The sequence below is a fragment of the Pleuronectes platessa genome, chromosome 9 (assembly GCF_947347685.1).
Source record: "Pleuronectes platessa chromosome 9, fPlePla1.1, whole genome shotgun sequence".
Classification (NCBI taxonomy): domain Eukaryota; kingdom Metazoa; phylum Chordata; class Actinopteri; order Pleuronectiformes; family Pleuronectidae; genus Pleuronectes; species Pleuronectes platessa.
The window spans coordinates 8,455,390-8,475,927 of record NC_070634.1 but is presented as its reverse complement, the minus strand read 5'-3'; the positions used below and the strand labels follow the sequence as shown (position 1 = coordinate 8,475,927).

The 20,538-nt window shown below is 43.5% G+C and overlaps 1 protein-coding gene across 4 annotated transcripts; it reads right to left on the bottom strand.

The window, feature by feature from the left end:
• Positions 1–501: 501 nt before the first annotated feature.
• cracd (capping protein inhibiting regulator of actin dynamics) lies at positions 502–19,754 on the bottom strand. 4 transcript variants are annotated; one of them, XM_053430674.1, is made up of 9 exons: positions 19,642–19,754; positions 8,158–8,329; positions 7,667–7,799; positions 7,423–7,578; positions 6,353–6,562; positions 3,949–6,232; positions 2,865–3,055; positions 2,588–2,747; positions 502–2,008 (listed from the first exon to the last, which is right to left on the bottom strand). In XM_053430674.1, the coding sequence occupies exons 3-9, from the start codon at positions 7,706–7,708 to the stop codon at positions 1,848–1,850; spliced, it is 3,204 nt and encodes a 1,067-aa protein (XP_053286649.1). In that variant the 5' UTR covers positions 7,709–7,799; positions 8,158–8,329; positions 19,642–19,754; the 3' UTR covers positions 502–1,847. The 4 variants fall into 4 exon arrangements, with proteins under 4 accessions (XP_053286649.1, XP_053286650.1, XP_053286651.1 ...); XM_053430675.1 differs by having other exon boundaries at positions 6,353–6,559; XM_053430676.1 differs by lacking the exon at positions 19,642–19,754 and adding an exon at positions 8,527–8,648.
• Between the last annotated feature and the right edge of the window lie 784 nt (positions 19,755–20,538).

Genomic DNA, 20,538 nt, shown 5'->3' with positions numbered 1-20,538 from the left:
CTGTGGCAAAGCAAATCACAGCGTGGTTTTAGATTTGCATATATGTGACAGTCAGGGTATGTGATGTCACTTTTAAGGTTTTAAGGTCTTTAGGGGACTTTTTAACTTAATACTAAACGACATATGAGAATCTGGCTTATATACACACATGTTCTATAAATACACAGCACTGTTTAATTCAGTTTAAAAATACTTAAAAGATTACATTATTCCAAGCAAAAGCTGCACAGAATATTCCCTGAGGAGCCTGAGAGAGATGTCCGTGCCACATGTCGCAGATTGAGACAAATCCTGCTTTGCATCCGGGGATAGAATGTCTAACAGTTTAAAGTTAGAGCGTCTGTGTGTTTTTTTTTTTTTTTGGTCCTTAAATCCAATTTATGATTAATTTTATTATTAATTCATATTATTTGTGCATATTATTTAAGTTGTGTTTGTTTATATGGAACAGAATCATGATGAAACCGTGCTCTACTTTTGAAAATGATGAGTCTTCAGTCCTGCGGTTCAGACATCAGTATTTAATTTACATCATTCATAACATTTTGTTTCTCTTTAAGAATTTTCTCATGAATATCTAAGTGGGACAAAAAAGTGCAAATAATACCAAACATTTTTTTTGTTACGTATAACACTGCGTACACTACACTATTGTGCACGACCATAGTTAAAAACCAAATGACAAAGGGACTCAGGCGCAGGGGCCTCTCCCCTCTGACTGAAGCTTTTGATTTAACATACAGTACATACTTACATACATATACAGATCATTAAGTGAGTGGCAGGAAATGAGAATGCTGGAGGTTTCCTTTTTTTCTTTTACGTCATGTAAGAAGTTCATATCACATTTACGAGGAGGTGATGGCGTAAGCCTACAAACGGTGTGTTACAGGAGGACGGCTACAAGAATCGTATGTTACAGCAGGCAGGCGTTGTGTCTATCTCCGTTTAGCAAAGCAAACAAATCCAGTTTTACGTCATGACGCGGCCACAAGGAAAGTGTGAGGCTCACTGTAAAACGCCCAGTAACACTTGTGGTCTTCAGTGCTGTGTTTAGGTGCACCCACCGTGTGATTATGATCCTGTCCCTTTATAATGGCAAAATTGTACAATAGCTTGATTGACAGCTATCACAGTTATCACGGACACAGTGAGAGTTGTTACGCTAAGTTTTTCCAGTATGAGTAAAAAAAAAAGAGAGAAATAAGAGGCTCCTTCTTTTGTACATGACAAACAGGCTCAGAGTAGAGATGCAGTTTTTGTTTCGACACAAACACAAATCTGACGCTTCACGTAAATATTCAGAGTCCGCGACGATTCCTTCAGTCGTCGTCCACAAGCAGATTCTGCAGGCTCATGTTGAGTAGTATTGTTACTGGTAGCCCTTAAAACACACTTCAGACAGTTACCCTCTGCTGATGGAACACTGTCACATGTGAGAGCTTCACATACGAGTGATTTCTTCACAACCATAGTGACACAGTTGCCTACAAAATAAAAAAAGGAAATTGGGGGCTGGCTATTGCAATGGCCAGCCATGGTTGTGATTGGCTGCTGAGGACTGGGCCTTGTCGGGACATATACATTGTGTATTTGTATAAAGGATGTGCATGCTCGCAGCAGTTGTTTAAATATATCTGTGCAGTTGTACTGGGTTATTTGAATGTGAAGCGCACTTTAGCGTGATAATAGTACCAGCCAGTGTGTGTGGTTATAAGGTGATGGAGGGCTTTGTCATGGTGATTGGTGGGATCTGGAGGTTTTGGGAGAGGAGGGGTGACGCTGACTCTGGGCAGTGTGCAGATTGTGAGTGTGTGTGTGAGTGAGTGTGAAGCTGGAGCAGGATGTTATTTGATGATCTGAGGACAGTCGCTCCAAGCTTTGGCCTTCCTTTTGGCCAGGGCCAGCCAGGCCGGCTCCGTGGACACCTGCGGAGAGTCACTGGAGGGGAAGCGCTTTGACACATCCTTGACTGCAGGGGGCGACGGTGTAGAGTCAGCGATTTCAACTGAAACAAGAAACAGAAATTGTTTCAGAATGGTTTTATTGTAAGAATAATAATCTTTTTTTTCTATCTGTATAGTGCTTTCAACAATGTTCAAAGACACTGTACATATAATAAAAAAAAACAGAAAGCAAATAGAAGTGAATAACAATAAAAGCAGCTCACAATATATAATAAACAGGGGGTAGAATCAAATTACAGTATACATTATCTCAAGGTACTTAAAACTGTAAACAGGAAACAAAACATTAAAAGAACATTATAACAATATTCCAAAATATGAACTTTACTATAACTTTAACTATGTATTGTCCTGGTCAAATGTCGTTGGCATGTTGGGGGTCATGTCCTCTGCTAACACACACAAATCAGAAATAGACAGTGTGTGACGTCACACTTCACTTTGTTAGTAGGATAAACCTTCACCGTCAAAAATTGTGGTAAATATCCATCAGACAACCGAAAAGATGGAACCAGTTGTAATTAAAACTTTTCTTGTTGATGATCTAAAAGAAGAATTGATTTTCAAAGGCTGATTATCAATAATAAATTGGCTTTACTATTGCAAACGTTTGTTCTTACCAGTGACAGAGCTTGGTAAAGTGTTGGCCTTTTTCAGTTGTTCTTTGCGCTCTAAATGGCCGAAGAGGCTTTCGGGTCTCTTGGGCTCCTCTGGTGTCTGAGGTTTAGAAGGAATACAACACCCACTGCCTTTGCTCTCCGTGGGACTCAGCAGAGTAACCTGCAATACACATTCACACTCTTTCAGACGAGGGAAACGATGTTCAGGAGAGGATTGTGTACGCGGAGCAGATCTATCAGAGATTGTGAGAGGAGCTGCTGTGGCTGGCTGACGTACACTGTCTCTCTCTCGAGATTGTTTCAGAGCCAGCTTGGTCTCTCTTTGGCTCCGATGCTCGTCTCTGCTCTGCTGCTGCTCCCTGAAGCCCTTCTGCTTCTGCAGAGCCAGAGTGATCCACAAGGGTCCGGCCTCCTTCTCCTGTACCCTGGCACTGTCCAGTGAGTGTCTGCTCTGCAGGGACGGTTTTTCTACACAGGAACACATCATTATTTGTTTATAGTATGAGGACAGGAGAGAGTTTAACGTGTCTTGATTCTGTTTCTGAACAACCTACTCTAACTGTACTCTAGGGTTCTGTATATAAGGTGTGATATAAGCTTGTTTATCCGCAAATCTTAATTTTTCATCTATAACCAAAGAAGCCAAAGCTCTTCGATACTAAAGAAAAGGTTAACATTTACACTAGCCCAAATTTATAAAACATCGCATGCCCATATTTAAATTGAACAACTTTTAACGGCTCCATGCCGGCCACAGCCAGTGGCAGTTTTCCAGTTCTCTGTCCGTCCGTCCCACACTCATCTCACACATCTCAAGAACGCCTTGAGGATTTACAAATTTGTAGAAATATTCAGACTTAAGTCTGAATTGATTTGATTTTGGTAGCCAAAGGTCAAAGGTCAGTGAACGGTAATATACTATAGCAAAATACCATTTATTAGCCACTGCGTATTATAGGTAAACCTTTTAAAGTATCTTTCAAACGTTGCTGAGTATTTGAGTCTGCACCATAGACTGTATGATCTGCACACAGCCCTGACAACCTGTGTTTATTTTTGTATATTTATGTTGTGTTGTTTCTGTTGTTTTGCACATTGGCCTGTGAGAACTCAAATTCGTCATCTGCATAGTTTGTATGTGGATGACTGACAATAAAGTAGACTTGACTTGAAGGTCACGGTGGCCTTGCATGAACTGATTCGATTTTGGTGCCTTGGGGTCAAAGGTCAATGTCACAGTGAGCTCACGATCTGGCACAATTCACTTGGACTCACAGATTAACTGAACAGCATATTCAGGCTTCAACACTTGAGTTCTGATCAACGCTACAGAGGGGTTTCCTAGATAAAGGAACACTGACCTTTTCTGATGAGCTCTGTCTTTCTGTCCGTCTTCTCTCTCCAGGGGATGTTGATAGAGGGGAAGAAGGATCTCTTCTCCTTCACCTCCTCCTCCGCTTGGACCTGGCCATGACTGCTCCGGTGCAAGTGGGCCACCGCTGAAGGTTCCTCGCTCCTGCTTGTTGGCTCCTGGCTGGATGAATCCCTGGCTCCTGTTCTCTGGATCAGGGCATCGCTGGGAGGCGTGTGGACCACTTTAGGCAGCGGCGATGGGGGAGGAGTCGGGACTGATCTGGGTGACGTGGTTGGTCTTCGGTAGATCGGTGGTTTTGAAAGCACTGTCTCACTTTCGCTGTGTGCGGTTGGACTGGTAGACTTTCCCTGTTTAGCCCGAGGGCCGACGGGGGAGGCAGACGCTTGTAAGAACTTGCAGACCGCACCTTCTTGCTGGGGAGACGCAGGACTTGAGAAGACAGAGGATGCATCAAGGTCGGGCTCGATGGGGGTGAGAGGTGAAGGGACGCCGTCAAAGCTGTCCCCAGCACTGTAGCGTTTCTTCCTTTTCTCAGTGGACTGTTCGCTGTGAAAACGCAGGGAGAAGTTAGTCCTCCTCAGCTTTATTCCAAAAGGTGAGACCTCACTGCCCTGGCCCTGCTCCTCTCCCTCCTCTCTACTTTCAGACGCCACTATCTCACTCTGGGCCCTGCTCCTCAGCTCTGCCCCGTCAGACTTGGCTCCAGGGCTGGGAACCAGGAAAGAGGGGAGGTCTTTAGCAAACATACATTCCTCTGACCCTCTTTCTGCGATGCGGACGGTTTTACTCGTCTTGCTCTGAGGTTTGCTGGTTGGAGCTGGAGAGACTTCAGCAGTGGGGCTGTCAGACAGAGGAGCTTCCTCTTCGGCTTCCTTGGCGTCGGCACTGAACACCTCAGAGTTCCTGTTTGAATCTCCAAACTTCTTCTTCGCAGGGGTGATGGAGAACTTGGCGCTGGCAGACATGGTCTTCCTGAGGTTGGTGTGGGAGAGCTGGTCCTCACCGCCGGGCTGAGGCTGGTTTCTGTTCACGTCTGAGTAGTCGTCATACTTGCCATCTTCCACTCCCTTGAATATCTTGGATCGGATACTCGCCCACTCTGCCAGGACGGCTGCACTGGACTTGTCTGTAGAGAGTGCAGACTCTGTGAGTGATTTGGTTTTGCCAGACTTGCGGTCCGGGGACGTTTTGCTCTTGGTTGGCGGTGTACCCTGGGCCTTTCTATCCTCCCCCAGACCCAGCAGAGACTTACAGGCGGTGTCTTTAATCTGGTCTAAATTGACGGCCGTCCCACAGAGCTGGGCGCCCGTCACTAAGATGGCTGTGTGGGGGACATACGGAGATGCTGGCAGGTTGGGGGATTCTGGTCCCTCAGAGGAAAAGGCCTTAGCTCCATCTCTCTGTTCAGCCACAGCACCACTCTGGTAGCCGGAGGCCGGCGTAACAGGTGTGAGATTGACCTTCTGGAACAAAATCTGCTTTTCTCCTGAAGAAACCTTGAAAGAGAAAGGCCTCTGTCTCTCCTCCATCTCCCTCCATCGCAGCTCCTCGGCCCTTCTCTTCCTCTCCTGTGGATCTGAGTTTCCATCAGCATCCTCAAACATCCTCCTCTGCTCCTCCTCCTTTCTCATCCTCTCCTCTGCCTCCACCTTTTTCTTTTCCTCCATCTCTTGCGACCTGAGCTTCTCAGCCTCCTCCTTTTTTCTTTTCTCCTCTTCCTCTCTCAGCCTCCTCCTTCTCTCAGCCTCTTCTTTCTCCTCACGTCTCCTCCTTTCTTCCTCCTCTTTCCTCCTCTGCTCTACCAGTCGCTTCCTCCCCTCCTCCTCCTCCCTCTGTCGATGCTCCTCCTCTTCTCGCATTCTCCTTTCCTGTTCCTCCCTATGGATCTTCTCCTCCTCCTCTCGCCGCCTAGTTTCTTCCTCTTCTCTAATCCTCCTCTCCTCCTCCTCCTCCCTCAGCTTTCTCTCTGCCTCCTCTCTCTGCCTTCTCTCTTCCTCCTCCTGCTGCTTACGACACCTCTCGTTTTCCTCCTCTAGTTCACGCAGCCTCATCTCCTCCGCCCTCTTCCTCCTCTCGTCTTCCTCCTGTCTGAACCTCTGCTCCTCCAGCTCTCTCTTCCTCCTTGTCTCCTGTCTTTCCTCCTCATGGAGTCTCTGTTTCTTGAAGCCATCTAGGGACTCGACAGAAGCCCTGCGGTGGTCATCACTAGACCCTCCTGCTGCCTCCAGGTCCTCTTGAAGAACACCAGCGATGGAAATGTCATGGAGTTCCTGTGGATGTGGAAACATGGTTGTTAATAAGTTTCCTTCCTCTAAAAATGCTGTTAAGAGTCACGGAATCAATTAACATGCTAACACCCATTTGTTGCAGCTCATATCTGGACCACTCACCTGTGTGACGCGTCGATGCTTGCGAGAGATTCTCTGGTTTTTTGGTTTGACGGACAGCTTATGCTTGGCAGCTGTGTTGTCTAAGCGAGGAGCAGACTGCGGCACGGCGTCCAGATTGATGGACTCAATCGTACCACAGGGTGGAAGAACTCGTTTGGATCTCGGGGACTTCACTGGGCTGGTGTGGGCCGGAGCCCCTTGCACCTGCTGCTGTCAAAATAACAGAGCGTTTATCAAAAACGGAAACACTGGCGATTTGACTGATTTGTCATTTACCTCCTACAACATCGTCGGACTAAGTTTTCATTTTGATTGATGCAGCAGAACCACCGATTATTTACTAGGATTTGCCAACAAATATGGCACCTGCATTACCCACAATGCAACAAACTTACGTCTTTCGAACTCCACTGTTCATTTAAGATAGCGGTCAGTCTTCATGAGTGTCCTTCTCGAGCTATTTATGGCTACATACTGTATATGTAGTTGTACAAACTTTGATTTTAACCATTGCAGTTTCCCTTTCAAAATAACACCCAACTGTCATCTGAATACATCCTGAAGACTTCATTCTCAAGAACAGAAATACACAAATCATTCCAAGACACTAAGAAAACACAAATAAGAAACAGTAAGATTTGCTAAATAGCAAAAACAAATGCAAAAGTAAAATCATTAGGGATAAATACAGTTCATAAAAATGTTATTGAAATGTAAAGCAAATGAATCAATTAAAACTAATGAATCAAATATAACATGAACAGTTGGAGGTAAAAGGTGAGATAAAAACCTATAATTGCCCTACTGATAAAAGGAGTTGAGGTTTATAGTATCTGGATGTTATTCCATGTTGCAGGTGTATGCTGAGAAAAACTGGAATTACTGAGCTCAGTAAAAACAGTTGTAATCCAGGCAGTTGAGGGTATTTGATGAGAGCCCACATCAAAAGACAGGTGATGTCAGGGGGTAAGAGACCAATAGGGATCTTATAAATAAATAAAACCCGGTGTGTTTATGGCCTAACAGAGAGAGAGGACAATAAAACCTAACCCAAGTTGATGAGCTGTTACCTTTGGTTCTGTTTTTGGTGGCTCGGCCTCAACCTGGACCGACACCTTCATAGGGCTCCGTGGAATCTCTTCCTCGTCTGAACTTCCCTCATCTCCCTCACTCCTTCTCATGGAAGAAGGCCTCTGGCCAAACTTTATACCTTGTGCTATCTGCCTCTGTGTCATCGACAAGGAATAAAAATACATTATACACATACAGAGGAGATTATTGACTGCTAACTGCAGAGATCTCTACACGACCCACCTGCAGATTCCGAACCTTATCCGATACGTTTTCCTGGGACATGCTGTGATCCAGAACAGGCTCTGTCGCCGGCTCCTCTGGGATGAAGATGCTGTCGTGTGAGAGAGCTCGAGAGCCGATGGGATTCAACCCCCTGCAGAAGAAAGAGACAGTCAGCACTGTCTGTCATTCATTCATTTAGCATGAGCGGGCTAAATCATTTTGCTCTTTACAAAGCGGCAGTTTGAGCACATTAATTAAAGGCTCAAATCAACGTCCGGCCTTGTCATAAACTACTTTTTACAGAGCCTCACCCTGTCTTTCTACAGATTGTGAAACCACAACTTGAAGCTTTTATGAGAATCTGTGTCCACACTTTCCTTTTGTGAAGACATCTGATAAGAGGCCTGGTTGTTTCACTGAGTAAAAATGTAGGTGGCAACACATAACTGAAATAAAGGTTTATTATGTGTGTAATAATGAAACTATCCATAAAAATCCATATCACTAACCTCAGATTTTGATTGGACTCCTCATCATCAGATACAAGTCCATTGGACACTTCCCCAGTAGAAACACTCGCCTTCAGCTGTGCTCCATCAAAGCCCCCTTTCGCCTTCCGCTCCTTCTTCTTCTTCCCAAACAGTCGTCTGAAGGGCTGGAATTTGCCCTGTCGTCGTCTCTCTGTGGGAGAGTGAAAATAAATGATAACCACGGCTACATGCAAGGACACAATCAATCTTTATATCTTTATGTAACGGGCAGTGTGCGTATGGGCGTGTTTGTGCATGTGGATAATGAAATGCAATTGATTGAATTTTTCTGAAAATTAATCAAAATAGCATACGGAATGAGGAGAAAACCTTGGCTCTCATACTTACTTGTGTTTACAGGAAGTGGAAAAGATAAACAACACCCATACAACCAGAGCACCCACAGCCAGAGCTTTAGTAAGACAGAGACCAAGTTTTGGAATGACAGACTGGAAACTGGCAAACGCAAGATCCAGGATTTGTCCTGGGAGAAACTAAAGCAGTGATATCCACAGAGCTTCAAAGGTCAATGACACATCACATTGGACCTACAATGTTAAAGCAACACTTCAGTAGATAACAACACTATTCAATATTAAATGGCAGAGCTAATCCCTTCCTAGATCCACTATTCTATCTGAGGCAATTCCAGTAGCTGCAAATTAGTATAATTAGAATAATAAAGTTAAACTTTGACTGAGGAAATAAATAAAATAAAAAAAGACGATGGAATAAACCCTGTCATTGCCAGAGAGATAAGTGCTGGGTCATGAGGAAGTAAAGAATCCAAATTAAGAAATGAACTTTTGGACTTTTGGTTGATTGTGTCCCATCGTTCTTCGATGTCTGCATGTTATAAATAAATAAAAAATCTTAATCACAAACTAAACTTTCTCTTTTCTAAAAAGGAAATGTAGAGGGATCTCTCTTCGCTGTCAATAAACAGAAATACAGAGTGTTTCTTCTGAACATCTCTGTCTCCAAACATGAGCGTGTGTGTTTGTTGTGTTTTGGTCTGTGTATTTATTTGTATTTCTGAGCAGCGGCTCCTTAAGGTCCCCTGGTTAAACTCAGTAGGTGAGGTTACAGAGCTACACAGCTACTCTACACCACTGTGCAGACAGGCCTTCTCAGGGCTCGGCGAGTATCCCTTTCAGAGCTATAAGTAGCAACTGGTGTGGGATTTCACTAACCCAGGGGCATCATGGGAAATGATACAATAAACTAATTTCCACAGATAGATCCATGACCCCGACGTGCGCGTCTTTATTAGTCTGTGGGAGTAAAGACAAGTTTAATTGGTGTGTGTTTATTTATATTAATATACTGACAAGGATATGATAATACTTGTTTTTGAGTATAGGAGGTATTTGTTATGTTACTGTCTGAATACATTATGTGTTGTGTTATAAAGCAAAAATAACCGAATGGTTATATGCTTTTAGTTTAGGAATGTGTCACTCATGACTAATGACCATCATCATACATAAAAAAATCTACAGAATTGTCTTTACAATAACCGACAGTATCAGTCTTAACCATTGTCACATATATGGATACGATTTTTTAAAGTAAATGTCTTATTAAATTAAATTAAGTACAAGACCACCACGTAAAGTGTGTTCACTTAATATGAAGCTGTTGCCAGCAGCTAGTTAGCTTGGTTAAGCATAGAGGAAACCACAGCCTGCCTCTGATGGTTAAAACAGCCATTTAACATATCTTGTTTGTTTGAGTAATATCAAAACTTAAAACGTATAAGTTGTCGTTTTACATGACATCATATGCCACATTAACTCAGCCGAGACTTTGGGAAGTTAACGCTCCAGGTCAAAATAAATAGGCCAACACATGGCGCCCTAGGTCCACTGGATGTTGTTTTTATGTCGGGTTTTTGAACAGATTAGGGCCAAAACTAGTTCCATCCCCTTATTTCCAGTCTTTATGCCAAGCTAAGTTAGCTGGACGCTGGTTACAGCTTCATATTTAATGTAGAGAAACATGTGTGGTGATAGTAAATAAGTGGATTTGTCAAAATGTCAAACTGAAAAAAAAAAATTGTGTTCAGTGCAAGCTGCTTGTGTTGTATAAGACAGTCCATGACCCGACGACAAACAACTGGAGACTATTATTCTTTAGAGGAATGGCTTGAACATGTATAGACAAATGGCGAGTCAACTAATCATTGAATCGAATATAACCTTTATTGAATCTTGACGTTATTACGTTTTGCGTTGTTTCACATTTTTCTGTTGTTCTAAAGGGATCTATGTAAATGTGGATTATGTGTCCGTTTTCTTATGTATCTTTTAACTATATATTATATCGTTCTCTGTAAGGATATAATATATTTTATTTTTAATTGATAAATCTGTGCGTGTGGGAGACTTTGAGAGGCTTCTGTAAATCACCAAACAAACCTCCAGATCTTGTTTAAACAGAGACACACAGTGTTTGAACATTGCACTTGTCAAACTGATGACGCACTCAATACTGTGAGAACCTCTCTCACTTACTTTTGATGCAGTGAGTGATATTATGGTGTGACACTGATGTTCTGTCTCCCTGCAGCATGCTCTCCCAGCATCAGGGCCAGGTCCAGTCCTTCTACTCTGTTATAAAGCCCATAATGCACCGCCATGGGCATGCTCACATACTCATGCGTGAAACGAGAAAGGACTTTTTTTTCTGGAGTGTAGCGACTCCACAGAGCAGCCCCCATGTATCGCGAGGGTTAACTCTGGCTTCCTGTGCTCTTGTATGTTTCGACCCAGGGCCTCCTGGACCCTGCTGGCATTTTACTCTTGCCATATGAACAGTGAATCTTTCACATCTGGTGAAGGTAAATTAACTCACTGGCAGCACAGAAAACCAGCAGGAGGCGAAGGAGTGCTTTTAAATTCCAGAGATCTAAGGTTTATGCACAGTCAGCAAAGTAACAATCAGTGTGTTGTAGAATAAATTTATAGATTTTCTATGTCATCGAAGAAATAGTTTGACATACACGAATAAGCTTATTTTTTTTATCTGGGTGACAGTGAAATGTGAACATTGATACCAGCCTACATTCATTATGAAGCCAGCCGCCTATTAGCTTAGCTTAGCACAAAGACTAGAAACAGGGCAAACAGCTAGCCTGGCTTTCTCTGAGGGTTACAAAGTTCGCTCAATTAACACTCACCCAATATTATATTATTATGATTAACATGTTATATCTTGATTGATTGATTTAAACAAAATCTAAAAAGTAAAATGACAATTTTCCATTTAAATTGGTTGTAATGTGACAACCTTTAAGTCACAAATAGTCTGGCCTCTATCATCCAATTAATATTTTAGATTTTTTTTTTAAACTTCAGTTTCTCTATGGATTAAATAAATAAGAAACATTGTGTTTAGTTATGAGCTTTATAGCTGCTGTTTCCATTATTGATGCCGTTCATATTCACCATATAAACATGACGTTAGAAATATACATATTTCCCCAAATGTTGCAAAGGTACTTGCTATGGCTTTGCATTTGATTAGTGGAAATACATGGGAATAGTGTAAGTCTTCTCATCTGACTCAAAAAAGTATATATTATTCCTCAACACTGAATTTAACACTGACCGATAAGGATTTGATCTCTGTTCTCTGTCTAATGCAATTCCTGGACATCGGCTAATGTTAGTTCTCCTTTCTTGACACTGCTGTTATAATATACTGGTGTAACATATATCAGATCATGTTACAGCTAATGAAGAAGGGTTTAAAGAAGCCACAAAAAAACAAACGTGGACACAGCACACCACAAGCAGGAGGAAAGGTTTCTGCAAATCTTTTCTATCAGGTCAAACCCATCACCACACCATGCAGTTCTTAAAGAGACAGTGAAAATAGAGTTAAACTGAGGTCATGTCATCCTCACGATGTGATCGCTGAATCTGTTTCAGGACACTGTCTCTTTAAGATGTTACTAAAAGCACTCATTGTTTTCCTATTTACCTGGGCCTTTGGATTCGGTTACCTCTAAAAGCATATCATGCTTATTTTCCACGGCGTCCGTTGCCATGATCACTGCGCACCTTGGCTGTGGTGAGAGAAGAAGGAAGTGAACATTGGGATGCTGCTATCTGCTTTAAAGGAGAAAGTAGGAGCTTCCAAAAGTTGGGTAAGAGAGGTGATCGGCTTGTGTACAGGAGCGATACAGCTGTTTTGAAAAGCGAGGAGGAGGAGCCCTCTGAGGCCACTTGTGAGGTCCTGGGGGAGCTAAAATACAGTTTAATAAACAACACAATTTAAAAAAGGCTCGTAGCAGGTGAATTGAACTTGTTCGATCTCAGCGGACGACCCCTTGCCCTGTCTAATGATTAGAGATCCTCCATAAAGATACAGTTGAAACAATTACACAAAACCCCCATGAACCACCAGTTACACCTCGTAAACACACAGGAACAAACCGTCCACAGGCGGCTTCCTGGACTCTGTATCCTCCAGCAAACACCTGTCTGCAGCACGTTGCCTGAGCCAGAGGTTTTCTGATGTACTGCAGTGACATGTATTGTGTGTAAACCCACCAAGCCAGAGAGTGAGAGAGACAGTACTGAGAAAGCCGGAGAGAAGCCCGCTGTCTCCAGTGGGATCAGCATGCTGTGGGCTTCCTTCCTGAGGGAGGACAGAGCTGGATCGACTCTCTCAGAAATGTCTGGCCCCAAAAGGCTCTTTGTCCTGTCTGACTCCAGCCAGCACAGAGCAAGGAGCGAACAAGCATGTTCGGTAGTTGGGCGTGTGTGAACACTGACAGAGTGTGTGTGGTTTGGCGAGAGACTGTTGTGTGATTGTGTCTGCTGGTGTAAAGAGAGATACTGTGGATCTTCTTTTCATTGTTTATCTGTTTGGCTGCCAGTCCCAATGATGAGAAAAGGTCTGTGTTTACTGGTGTGTTTGTAGTCCGACTGCGGCAGAGGACAGACTCGGGGAGCTGATAGAGATGGGATGAGAGAAGCACAAGGAGCAGCCATGTGCTCTGCAGAAGCAGAGAAATGCCTTTGACAAGGATACAGCCGCATCATAGTATGACAGTGGCATAACACGATGCTGCGTCTCGGTGCTCTCAGACGACCCAGCAGCTCGTTTGATGGGGACACAGCTCTGCATCAGAACAGGCCAGACAACTACCCCGGCCCTGATGGCATGGCTTAGTGTTGCTGAAGTGGCTAACTGCCATATCCTTACAGCGCATGTAGCTTGCTGACAAAGCAGACGGACGAACGTGGTGGAGCCGAGTAACAGTTTACCTATTTGAGCTGCACAGCTTGAGATGGCTGCGCACCACTGCAGTAAAACCTTAGGGAACATCGATCTGCCCTTTTGCACAAAGCTTGTTTTACCCAGAAGAACGACGCCTCCGCTGTGGCTTTGGGAGAAAAAACGGTGAAAGTAAATACAGAAGAGAGAGAGAAGAAGAGCAGGTTTGGGTTTGTTAGGTCTGTTAGCATCACTCATTTGGAGGAACATGGCAGTGGCATGTAGGGTGACATGAGGAAGGGTGGATGGGGAAGCACTTCCAAACAGAAGAACCTGATCTATCATGTGTGAGGGGACTGCAGCAAACCTGATGAATCCATGTCTTCACTACCACTGTTGTCATCTAGTCATCAGCACCAACTCTTGGTCCCAATCTCATTCGATACTTCTCTAGGGTTTGAGCAACCTCCCGTTTCCATGGCAACGTGTTTGAAGCAGCAGATGACATTTTATTAATTTTATTTCTTATTAATAAATCTTGGTTCTTGTTGGGTTTGTTTTAACAGCAGCTGCACTGAGCAGCACAAAATGCACAAGGATGCTGAGGGAGTGTCAGACTGCACAAGGGTAAAGCGGTTGGGTAATAATGAATATGGACTTTAATGTCATTCAGTCAAGTGCAAACCTCCACCAATGCCAAACAGTCCCCCCATGAAACTACGTTTGAATTCACTAGGGTCCAGATTTTTATTCGCGTCTGCACCAGATTACACACACTCATAAATATCCGCCCCCTAAACATGTCTGAAGTTTCCCATCAAGACCTCTGAATTACTCCCTGGGGAAGCGTGAAGAAATTCCCTGATTTGTCCCCTGATCTTGATCCACATTCTTCCACCACGTTTTCCTGGAAATCAGTTTTTGTTTAATCTTGCTAACAAACACACAGGGTTGAAAACACAACCTTCTTGGCGATGGTAAAAATAAACATCAGAGGTTCGTCAGCCACGACACTGCAGCTAAAATGAGCAACACCAAGTTTTCCCATAAGAATCATCTGCTACAGAGCTCAGAGCAGACTGATATACTGGGTTCCTTGCCACACTCACAACGTATGATTATCTTTGATGTTAATATAAATATACAGGCTGGTTATTAGAGTTTATTCAAATTATTCGTCATTGTCATGTGATTGCTGCATATTTTTGTCAAGCATCTCACTTTAAGTAAGCTATCAACAGACCTGTTTCTTCCTCTTCTCTTCTACTTCAATACAACATCAAACACAAACGTGTTCTGCCACATTTCCAAGGTGAGTCCTCTCTTCTCTCATTTTGATACAATGCACATTGTGAAGGGCCTGAAAATACCAAACAAATGGGTAAAGCACATTTAAAGCACCAACATGTGGCAACGATTGAACCAATCTTCATGTTGCCAAGAAAAGAGTCCCAGATGTGTCAAGTTCAGGCCAGCATGTCTGACCCAAATCTGTGTCAACATGGGAGAGCGGAGGTGTGGGGCATTAACATGAGGAAGAGACTCTGCAGCCTCACCAGCAGCTCTGTGAGGCACAGAGGTGCTGTGAGCTAAATGCTAACATCAACATGCTAAAATGCTAAAATGCTCATGTGTATCACAGTAATGTTTGCTGTATTCAATCTAAGGTTCATGTCTGGGTTACATTGTGTAAATATAGTTTATAGTTGTGGTTTCCAAGGTTAATTTAGGGAGCGACTTAAAACTTTTGTGTGACTTCCTGTTGTCATCACCTACGTGGGCTGCGTCTACTTCAACCTGACACATTGACTGGTTTATAGATGGGCGTACATCTGATTCGACTATTCTATTCACCAACTTTTTGTCTTTCAGTTTGAATGGATTGACTGAATCAACCAGTTAATCAATATCATTATGGTATATCACTGCCAACAAAATGAACATCCTCACAGTTCAAACATCATATGGTCTGAGGCGAAGACAATCCTGTGAGCTGCTTGCCCTTCTTTGTCTTCTCCTGTTGTCATATGCTGGCAAAAGTCACACTGCAAGCAAACTGATTCAGGGTTTGTTTGAGAGAGACTTCCTCTTTTGTCAGGACTAAATGTTGATACCTGACACCTGTCCTTTTTGCCCAGACTTAACTGAAAGGTAAAATTGTATGGGCCAAACAGGGGAAGTGTGAAAGCCCCTTGGTTTCAATTGCGAGCATGCTGACATTTGCTAAGCAGAAAAGCACTAAGCACAAAACTGACAATGTAAAATGTTAATCACATGACAGCAGTAGAGATATCAGTAGTATACATGCTCAGGGGATCATGATTGTACATTTTGTAAAAAATTTTGAATGAAATCCATCCAATACTTGTTTAGATATTTCAGTCTGAACCAGTTGTAGATGACCCGAATAACTGGTAAACTGCCGTGAGCCATGGTGGCTAAAAGCCTGGTAAGAGATATTAAAAAAACACCAGCAGTGTGGACCAAAACATTGTACAATACACATTCCAGTCCAACGACCAACACACCCCACCTTTGTGAATTATATAACATGCCGCTCCATTTTCTTTTTTCAGACATTATGCTGTCAGCTGTTCTTGGCATTTGTCTCCACTAGAAGTCCAAAGGGTGCATGAGAAGAAACAATGGATTTTTGGAGTGATGCGCAACACAGATCACATGACCGCGGTCCTATTTTCTGCCCTGGCTCACCAACAAAGCTTGTGTGTAAACAAAAAACAAAATGCCACCTCCTCCTGCCTCAGCATCTCAAACACACACACTGCGACTTGTGATGTGTTCGAATGACATTTACCAAAATGCCAGAATTTTTGTCACGTTTATACGCTTCACGAGATCACCTTGTACAACACGAGCTGCTCATAATGGTCGTGTGCACAGCGAGGCAGTGAGCACAGCAAGAGAATAAAAACAAACCATCGAGAAAGGCAAGACCTAGAGCGAACTTAGTGTATGAGCATGTCTTCTTACCGTCCTGCGGGCGCTCTGTGTGCGAGGGTATCTCTGAGTGTGTGGCTGTTCCACCTGCCTGCTGTCACTGCGGATCTAGGGCATTACCTGGAGTCAGGTGTCAGATACAGTGAGGGTTTCGTTGTGTGTGAGTGAGTTTGTATGTGTGTGTATGTGTGTGTGTGTGTGTGTTTGGGGGGGGGGGGGGGTGTACAGGAGAATGGTGGATTAAACACCCCTCTATATTATGATGCTGATGACAGTTTGATTTTCCTTGTAGGGCGCATTCGTGTACCTCTGGACTGAAACCTTGTGTCGGTGTGGGCTCAACGCGAGTGCAGATGTGTGTTGGAGTGGAGCACATGCAGGGTCTACTCTATGGGGGGGTCGGGGCAGAGCAAGCAGCAAGTGAGGAGAGATGGTCCTTCTCCTGTGTCTGTTAGTGCTGCTGTGCTGAGAGGCACAAAGTGACACTTTGTTTCCCCGCCAGATAGCCAGGGCAGGAGAACAGAGTGGCATTCATCATTTCGACTGGCCGACGCACACAATGGCTTTCATTGTGGGTTAACTGTAACCGTGCATGCACATGTGTGATTGTGATGGCGTGTTACGTGACATAACATCTCAATAACGTTATGGCCATAAATATAAAGGTATTATGGGGCTGATCTGTACATGGAGGACGTCACAGACGGGTGGACTGGTCAAGCTGTTCAGTGTTTACTTTATACATCAGCTTAGCTCCATCCATCCCAAATGAACAAATATGATCCTCACTTTATATTAATCTGATCTGGGATCAGAAAAGTGGTGTGTATGAGCATTGGTGTGAAATAGGGCCAGCTCCCCCCACTCTCCACTTTTGGCAGCATAACACTGCAGTCTCAGAGAGATATGGTAATGATGGGGCTTTACCAACCTGGATGCTGCCTATATTACAGCAGCATAGCACTCCAAACACAGACTGCTCCTCTGACTGACTCTGCGCACAAAGAGAAACCCCCTGGTAAAGCAGCAGCACAAGTCATCTACATGTATTCACATACACTCATACACACAGGACAAGCAGAGAGTCTTAATGACTCTACTCTATGTGAAAAGAGGCCGGGATCAACCAGCCTCAGCTCCTCTCAGTGAGACAGGAGCAGCTGGGGCACTTGACCTGCATGTGGTAAACCAATCCTTCTGAATTTTCATGGTGGAGCGAAACTAAAATAAATACCTGGATATAGTGCCATTTTCTACCTGCCGTACAAACCTGAAGGGACGTATTAGTGTTTGAAGTGATGCTACATAACGGATGATGAGGATTGCCTAGAGGAGAAAAGCCAAATTTAAAATGGACTATTCAATGAATCTGTCTTGCATTAACTTGTCATTTTTTAATCAGTGACATGGTTGAGGCTACCTCAATGTCCCAAACATGTCACTGATATAATAACAACAGCAGTTTGAGCAGAATGCACAATGTGTGGTAGGGACTGGGCAATATAACGAAAAATTATTTTGTTGAGATAAAAATGCTCATATCAGTCGATATCGATAATTAACAAGCACTTGATAAACGCATTAGAGTATTTAACAAATTGGACATAGATCCATTACGTGAAACCTCCTCGCTGTGTTTACACAATGCAAAAGCTATGTATCGATAAATATTGAACCACTGGTATATTAGTATTGATGAAATTGAAATTATTTTATTGCTCAGCCGTACTGTAAGATATATCTGGAGCAGAGATGTGTGACATGAACGTGTAGAACCTCATCAGGGAGCCACAGGAGGATTTAATAACTAGGACAGATCGTCTCTTAAGAAATTCAGTGCGGTGTAATTACAGTTGTGCGCTTCAGGTAAGGGCAGAATGGATGTTAATACAAATGTTAGTAAAATACACATTAAATACGTTGTACTGCTCTTACCAAAGCTTCACTTCTACAGATCTGTGCCATACACTGATTAAATAATCTATTCATGCAAGGTGCCTCTGAACATTTTAAATCATAATACCTTAAGCAGAAGCAGGCTAGTGGTTAATTTTGAATGCAGTTGTTGTATTTTTAATAGTCTTTGTGTTTTCAGTTTGTTTAATTTACAGCTATAAGACGGATCTGCTGAGTTCAAGATGCACATAAAACTGAGTCAGACTTTCTTTTGTCGGCCCTACAGTGATTCAGAGCAAGTCGATTGTTAGTTTTATCTCAGGTCAAAGGCTGAAACATGACTCAAATAAAATGGATGCTCTCAGGCATTGCAAAGGCACGCCACAGAGATCTGAAAATGTTGTTTATAGGCACAGAGGTAGTGGAGACGACATGTTCATATCTTTGTTTACAGTGCATCTACACCTGAGAGTCCGGAGCACCAGGGCTGATGTGAAGCTGAAACATTGCAGTGCTTTAAAAAACACTGGGATCAGTTGGTGTCAGATCTCTTCTATAAGCCAGGATGACACACACGCAGCTCGGAGGCTTAATAGCACACCATTCACATAAATCCATCTATTTATTATTTATAGCCTCCAGATGATACTACAGCTACATGCGCCCAACCAAATAACCGGTTTACTCCAACCTGCCTCCAACAGCAGCTGTCAATCTACCATCTACTCTCCCTGCCTCTTACTTGTCTCAGCACCGTGGCCCAATGACAATGATGCGGCTCTGATTGAAAAGACCCTTGCATATGTTCATTATTGTTTAGTTGCACATGTAGGCCCACGCCACAGTCTGTGGCCCGTGCTTCTTTTGCGGCTGACACGTTATAGCAGAGACACGGATGGCTGTCGTGAAAGACCTATAGGATCAATACGTAAACGTTAACGGCAGATTAGCGGATGCTGCCGCACAAGGATTACAGTCTATTAATTGCAGACTGAGAACAAAGACTGTGCACGCTGCGTTTCCTCACACACTGCCACAGATGAAGATCCAAGACCTACAACACACAGATTAGCCTTGTTCTGGGGAATTAGGGGGGGAGATAGACATTTAAGACAATTTGGCCTGTTGACATCGGTGTTTGCGCATTTCACGTAAACGATCGGAGCCCCATCCCATTTACACACGCGCGCGCGCACCCGAACGCACACACACCAACACACATCTGCGAAGGAAGGAAGGCAGGATGGAGCCGATGATGTGAGCAGGTCAATGAGAAATTAGACAAACAGTGACAAGGTCATCAGCGTCGTGAAGATGCAGATGAACCATCAGAAACACAACATGGAAGAGAGGAGGGATAAATAAATCTCGAGCCTGCACCTTATTGTTCGTCCTGCTCCTTCCGCTCCCGCACTGAGGGCAGCTCGGCTCCTTCTGCTCCTTCTTCCACCCTTTTGTGTTGCTGATGCTGCGGGTGCCCGACGACGAAGAAGGGGAGGGAGACGCACGCACGCACCGACCGTCACAGCCCCGCACAGCTGCACGCGTGTGAGGAGGGTGTGGCTGCGAGAGAGAGAGAGAGAGAGAGAGAGAGAGAGAGAGCTGACCACTGTCACGATGCAAAGACGTTACTGTAACTTAAGCGCGTGCATTTCGGAAGTATAACGAGCACGGAGACGAGGAGGTGAATGGAATCGATGTGAGCGGCCAGTGGAGGAGGAGGAGGAGGAGGAGGAGGAGGAGGAGGAGGAGGAGGAGGAGGAAGAGACACCATGTATGTCCCTGAAGGTGTGTATCCCACTGGGATGCACTGGTTACTATAGTACTTCTGTAAGCCTATTTATAAACTCTCTGTCTTCTATTCATGCTGATACAAGTATAATCATACAAAGCCCTCATATATTAAGGTTCCATTAAAACAGTTAAATTCATGTTTACAGTCCAAAGCTACAGGACTGCAGGACACATAGATGTAGGCCTAACTATTGAGTTCTTGAAAATGAGAATGAAAATGTCAGGGACTGTACGAAAATGATTGAGAAGAAATGGGGTCACAGCAGTGGTTGCTCTATGCTTCTATGCCTCTATGCTGAATGGTGCTCTGGCCGAACCCTATATAACAAGCCATAACAAACATTACATAAATTCATGATATATTTCACAAATGGCAAAAATCTGGTACAAAGAATTGTAACCATCCTGGAGTATATATTTTAATAATAAAAAAAATAATCTAATGATCACAAATTGCAAATAAAAAAAGAAATTTAATTAAAT

What these genes read in the sequence shown, in the direction of transcription:
- cracd (XM_053430674.1), bottom strand. Translation starts at nt 7,708, where the DNA reads ATGTCCCAGGAAAACGTATCGGATAAGGTTCGGAATCTGCAG. An exon ending in ATAAGGTTCGGAATCTGCAG is followed by an intron (nt 7,579 to 7,666) that starts GTGGGTCGTGTA and finishes TCGATGACACAG; the next exon opens with AGGCAGATAGCACAAGGTAT. An exon ending in TTTACCAAGCTCTGTCACTG is followed by an intron (nt 2,009 to 2,587) that starts GTAAGAACAAAC and finishes TTCTTGTTTCAG; the next exon opens with TTGAAATCGCTGACTCTACA.